Source organism: Octodon degus, unplaced genomic scaffold, assembly GCF_000260255.1.
Source record: "Octodon degus isolate 3935 unplaced genomic scaffold, OctDeg1.0 scaffold00021, whole genome shotgun sequence".
NCBI classification, from domain to species: Eukaryota; Metazoa; Chordata; class Mammalia; order Rodentia; family Octodontidae; genus Octodon; species Octodon degus.
This window is the reverse complement of record NW_004524597.1, coordinates 19,186,918-19,193,559: the sequence shown is the minus strand read 5'-3', so window position 1 is coordinate 19,193,559 and position 6,642 is coordinate 19,186,918. Positions and strand designations below refer to the sequence as shown.

At 46.1% G+C, this 6,642-nt stretch overlaps 1 protein-coding gene across 1 annotated transcript in view; it reads left to right on the top strand.

The window, feature by feature from the left end:
- Positions 1-5,307, top strand: part of Thoc5 (THO complex 5) — a 40,631-nt gene extending 35,324 nt beyond the window's left edge. The window contains exons 19-21 of the mRNA XM_023711423.1: positions 3,147-3,262; positions 4,306-4,496; positions 5,304-5,307. Coding sequence (XP_023567191.1) covers positions 3,147-3,262; positions 4,306-4,496; positions 5,304-5,307 — 311 coding nt within the window. The remainder of the gene's footprint in view (positions 1-3,146; positions 3,263-4,305; positions 4,497-5,303) is intronic.
- Positions 5,308-6,642: the final 1,335 nt, after the last annotated feature.

Here is a 6,642-nt window from a genome sequence, read left to right as displayed (position 1 = left end):
GGTCCTAATGGTGTTCTCTGGACTGTCTGACTCCCTCTACCTTTTGCTAGAATCCTAGCTCCTCCTTCAGCTGGGCTGCAGATGACACCCGTTTTCTTTTTTTGGTCTTTTTTGAGACAGTCTCTCACTATGCAACTTAGACTGGCCATGAGCTCACTTTGTAGCCTAGGCTGATTTCAAACTCTCAGCAATCCTTCTACCTCAGCCTCCCAAGTACTTAGGTTACAGGCCTCCCCCCACCCCCAAATGCCTAGCTTTTTACTTTACTTTTTTTGGGTTTTTTTTGGCGGAACCGGGAATTGAATTCAGGCCCTTGTGTTTGCCAGGCAAGCGCTTATTCTACTGAGCCCCTTTACCTTACATTTTTGGAAGCTGGAAGTTCATTATCAAGTGGCCTCATCTATTTGGTCTCTGCATAGGGCTTGAATGGTATCACAATTGTAGGATCATGTGTAAAAGAGATCACATGGTGAGACAGGAAGCCAGAGAGACTCAGGAATCAGGCTTGATCATTTCAGGGGAGTACAGTACTGGAGAGTAAGCCACATCAGTCAGTCAGTCAGTCTGTCTTTTGAGACTAGGTCTTGCTAAGTTGCTTGAACTAAGTTGCTTGCAATCCGCCTGCATCATCTGCTCATAATGCCATGCACCTGGCTATGGCTTGGCCTTTTTACAACAGCTTTCTATCTTGGGCTAATCAGAGCCCTAGGAATCCGCATTAATCCCTCAGAGATAAGCACCCTCTTCCCAAGACCTAATTCCCTCCCATTAGGCCTCACCTCTGAAAGGTTCTGCTGCTTTTCACTCCTACCACACCAGGTCTCATGGACCTGTGGGAGATACACCATATCCAAACCATCACAGGGTCTAAGATACTTCCTGTTGATGGAGGGGATAGATGTCATCTTGTTGATAAAAGCTATCACCAGAAGAAAAATTAAGATAGTAATGAACAATACAGATATTTTAAAGATTATATGGGGCTGGTGAGATGGCTCAGTGGTCTAAAGCACCTAATTAGAACAAGCTTAGCAAAGCACAGGGACCACAGGTTCAATCCCCCAGCACCAAATGCCAGCCAACCCCGCCCCCTGGTGGGCTGAGCTGGCCACACACACATATACACACACACACACATACACACACACACACACACACACACACACACACACACACACACACATAAATAAATAAAATTTAAAAAATATATAAAGATTATAAACATACCTCTGACATCAAGCAGTTCTGGTTAATGTCATCATTGTTGCTTTGCAGCTGTTTAAAGATGCAGAAATTTTGGCAGAGCCCCTTTCCACATCTGTAAATGGGTATAAGGAGAATTATACCTGTCTCGTAGAATCATTGTTATGATGAGATAAAATGCACTTAAGGGATTTAGCACAGAACCCGAAAGAATCAATAAATGTTGGCTATTAAGAATTTCAGTGGGGGCCAGGGAGATGGCTCAGTAGAACAAGTGCTTGAGGGGCTGGGGAGATGGCTTGGTGGAATAAGCGTTTCCCTGGCAAGCGGAAGGGCCTGAGTTCAATCCCCAGTTCCGCAAAAAAGAAAAAGAAAAAAAGAATTTTAAGGGCTAGGGAGATATCTCAGTAGAATAAGTGCTTGTCTGGCAAGCACAGCGTCCTGAGTTCAATCCCCAGTACCACAAGAAAAAAGAATTTCAAGCCAGGCAGGGTGGTACATACCTATCATTCCAGCTACTTGAGAGGCTGAGGCAGGAAGATTGTAAATTCAAGGTCAACCTGGACAATTTAGCAAGACCATACCTCAAAAAGTACTAGCTCAGGGGCTGGGGAGATGGCTCAGTAGGATAAGCGCTTGACTGGCAAACGCAAGGATCTGAGTTCAATCCCCGGTTCCACCAAAAAAAAAGTACTAGCTCAGTGGAAGAGCACCCATATAGTCAATCCCTAGCACCACAAAAAACAAACAAAAAAAAAGAATTTCACATAAGATATATAAATAGATATTAGAGAATATATATTGGATATAACTGCTGATACAATAATTACTGCAACACTATTTCAAAAAAAAAAAAAAAGTAGAATTCACATGGAAAATTCCTTAACTTCCTGGTAAATAAGGAAGCAGCAACTAAACTTAAAGCAGCAAATTAAACTTGTGGACAAGCCAAAGGTGGGCCAGCCGCCAAGAAGCCCGTGCATTTGTGGCACAATAGATAGAAGGTCCTTGGAGAGCCCAGAGTAACCAGACGTCACATTCTGCAACCTGGCAATTCCATTTAGGAGACTAGAACCATTGATACCAGGGTGTACTGTGTAGTACTAGTGATACAGGGAGAAAAACTGATCTGGGGTGGGTGACCTCCAAACCATATAGGGAACCTCTAAATGACATAGGGAAAAATGATCTCCCAACCTGACCTGTACGAGTTCATGTTCTCTAAAACCGAATAATGAATTTAGGATCAAAGGAGGTTATGAGCAGAATATATTTATTGAGGGAAAGAAAACTCCTGTTCAAGAGAGGGACAGGAGGGGGCCCCGAGCAGGTAGTTCCCTGGGAAACTGTCTCTTCCAGGGACTTTTTATAGCATAAAACCTTGTGGGACTAAGATAGAATGGGAACTCGCTTAGGTGGGCAGGAGGTGGGACAAAACTATGGTCAACCAATGGAATTACAAGCACCATTGCTCAGGTAAAACTGATTAAATCCAGTATCAAATGGGAAAGTGAGTCACGTAGCAAGGGGGCATGAATATGGGACAGAGTCTTTTCCTGTTGGGGGTTTGAATGTGGGACAGGGTCTTTTTCTGCTGGGGGTTGGACTAGTGACTCACTTGGGTCTTTCCAGGTGATTGGTACCTATTTAGAATATCAATCCCAGGTGCTACTCTTTTAGCATTTGTTTGGCCTTTAGGTCTTTAGGTCTGGTTCACAGCAGGAGCATCCACCTCTTCCACAGTTGTAAGGCATCTCATCTTCTGTGCTATCTCCTTTGAGGGCCTGGCTCAGTCTGATTGCCCATAATGTATTTATCTAACTTGGCTACCTGCAATACTAGGGTTAGTAGACACGGAGTTGGCCTCTGATCCGGTGGGGAGAGTGCCATGACGGCAGGCTGGATAACAGACTGATTTTTTTCTCCTTTCCCCCTTTTCACAGCCAAACTCCAGGCTGCTGTGGTATTGAACCCTGGCTACTCCTCCATCCCCCCAGTTTTCCAACTCTGTCTGAACTGGAAAGGAGAGAAAACCAACAGCAACGATGACAACATTCGGGTAAGTCCCACAGAGGAATGATAAGAGAAACAGAACCCCCTTGAGAGACGGATTGTGGCTGAACCTGCATCATTTCCCGGCACTGAGTGGCTGGCCAGACATGCAAGATATGCCGGGCCCTCTATTGGTCTATAGCAAAAGAAAGGGTCTAGACCAGTGATGACAAACCTTTTAGAGACCCAGATGTCTAAACTGGAAGCCAAAACCCACTAATTACAAAATGCCATCAATGTAGTTAAACCTGAATACTCAGGGGGTTTTGTTTTGTCTTTTTGAGACAGAGTTTCACTGTGCAGTTCTTGAGCTCACTTTGTAGACCAGGCTGGCCTCAAACTCAAAATGATCCTCCTGCTTCAGCCTACCAGTGTTGGGATTACAGGCGCATGCCACTATGAACACTGAGGTTTTAGTTTAGGAATAAAACAACATAGTCAGGGGCCGGGGAGATGGTTCAGTGGAATAAGCGCTTGCCAGGCAAGTGCAAGGGCCTGAGTTCAATCCCCGGTTTGGCAAAAAAAACACAACATGGTCATCCTGGGGTGAGTTGGTTCATATGTTGACAGAGGAACCTGCAGCATGCGGTGACATAGGTTCGCCACCTCTGGCATAGACCTATCTCACCTGCACCTTTATTTTTATTTTTTTTTTTTATTTATTCATTTATTTATTTATTTATTTTTTGTCAGAACCGGGGATTGAACTTAGGCTGTTGTACTTGCCAGGGAAGTGCTTATTCCACTGAGTCATCTCCCCAGCGCCTACACCTGCACCTTTAGACTTGGGTCTTGAGAGTCTTTCTCTCCACATCTGTCTCTGGCTGTGGTTATTTGAAGCAAGGAAGGTTATGAGTCAGAATGAAGAAGACTCCAATGTGTTGAGGAGTGGCGTCCCCCAGTCAAGACAGTCCAGCTCCATCTCAGGCCCAGCTACAGTAGTCGTACCAGCCACAGCTCTTGTGGTACCCTTGTATACCTCTGGAGACATAAGCCTGGCCTATATGGTCAGAAGCTAGAGCTGAGGCACTGGCTTTCCCACCCATGCAGGCCATGGAGAGTGAGGTCAATGTGTGCTACAAGGAGCTCTGCGGTCCTCGGCCCAGTCACCAGCTCTTGACCAACCAACTACAGCGGCTCTGCGTGCTCCTAGACGTCTACCTGGAGACTGAGAGCCACGATGACACTGTGGAGGGACCCAAGGAGTTTCCCCAGGAGAAGATGTGTCTGCGGCTTTTCAGGTAAGAGGAAAGATGGGGTTCTGACTTCTGGGGACCTGGGGCAGAGATCAGCACCCTGCAGGGTATTAGGTCTCAGTGAGCAGGGCCCAGTTTGGAAAGCGTGTGCTTTTGCAGGTGTACTTACCTCTGTTCACAACAGAAATTTAAATCCTGCTACTGGATTTCCTGGAGGAGCTTAGTCCCTCCTGGAAGCTTCCTCTGCAGCTTTATTCCACTTCTTCACCATCACTCTATAGAAGGCACTGCCCAACCAGGTCAGCAGAGCCAGACCATGAACCAAGAGGATTTGGCTGAACTCTCAGTACTTCCTGTGGAAAACAATATAGTTTGTTTTCTTTTAATTACCAAATAACGGTTTTAAACTAGTACTTATCACGGCCCCCAGGAGTCACTGTTGTCTCTAGTGGGTGAGATGCTCAGTGATGAGCATTCAGGCATCACAAAAGGAAGAGCCCCCAAGGAAGATAGTAAATGCAGTATCCACAGAAGAGTTACTTCTGCTAGATGGTGGAAGAAGTTTGCAGCTGATGCAGACACCAGAATATGCCACTAGGACCTGACAGCTTGGTGTTCAGAGCGTCTGGGCTCACTACATCTTTGGCTTCCTTTCTTTTCTCTTTGCTGTTGGGTTGTTTCTTTCCCTCTTATCCTTTAACTCATGTTCTTGTTCTTTCAAAACTGCAGATTCCCCTACTCTGGGCAAGGAGTTGGGGAGGAGCAGATTTTGGGCCATAATTTTTCTTGTCAGGCATACCTCCTGTCTCTGTCAGGCTGAGTGGTGTTTTTTTTCCCCCTCTTTGTTCTCAGATAGTCCCAGCATTCTTCCCGTAATTTGGCACCTCCTCTTGTCTGGTGCATTGTGTTGTCTGATAATAAACAACTCCAGTCCCTGAGGCTGCAGGGAGGCAGAGCTGGTGGCTGGACACAGGTGCCTTCTAGGACTTATGCTCCCTGTTGGGTTTGTGTGAGACCTCATCTTGTCATACCCTCCCAGGCCACTGCAGCACATCTCCAGGGTGGGAATTCCCCCACTGCCTGTGCTTATTTTCTCTTCTCAGAAGCTGTTTTCGAAAGTGCCAACTCCTCTGTTAGTACTCTAGGAAGGTGCTCCTTTAATGATTCAGATCTAGCTAACTCTGTAACTGCTGGGCTAGAGTTGTGAAGCTCTTGGCCTGGAGTCCAGCTCACCACTTGGGGTAGGGATTGGGCCTGAGGGCCAAGATGTAGAGTGCTGATGCAAGCAGCTAGAAACCCCTGGCTGGGAACTGTCCAGCTGAGGCACTTCCATTAGTACTGTGCCTAGATTTTACCCTTGGTGACAGTGTCCTGATGTTAGGTGGCATATGACATCATGGATTTGAGCCAGGCTTTGGGGCCAGAAAGAGGCCCCAAGAGGTTCCCATTCCAGCTCCTATTGTATGATAAGAGTCTGGCCCCTCTGAGCTTCAGTTTCCTCATCCATAAGACACCACTTACCTCATGTCATTGGCAAGATGACATTCAGTGAGCTGGAGTGTATAATGTGCCAGGCAACATAGTATAAGCTGAATAAACACTCACCACTGATGGCAACTCCTCTTGTCTGGTGCCTGTATTAACCTTTCTCCCCTCTTTATGATCCGTGTTTCACACAGACTCATACATGCACACAAACACACATACAGATGCACAGACACATGCATGCACACATACAGTGTCCCTTGAAACCAAGGACATTGCCTTCTGGTTCCCATTGGGTATCAGTTAGACTATCCTTGGTGACGTCTCTTCCCTGCATAGTGGTGTGAAAGAAGCCTGTGAAATTTGGGAACCTACAATACAGCTACAGCTTCACAGCATCAAGAGTCTGGACACGGCTCTGACCCTTCCCAGCCATGACTCTCAGCCTTCCTGTGGCAGACAGGCTTTGGCATCAGACCAGTTTCTGCATTTTGGCTCTTCTTCCTGGCCATGGGGTGTTGGGCAGGCCCTGCAATTCCCTCAGCCTGTCTTCATCTACAAAATCTATAAAATGGTAGAAATGCTTGCAAGGTAGGAAGGATATACAGCTCTTGACAGACAGTGCAGATTCTTCTCAGTTTCAGGCTTCTGCCTGCAGAAGGGATTTTTTACTTTTATTTTTTATTTTATTTTTATTTATTTATTT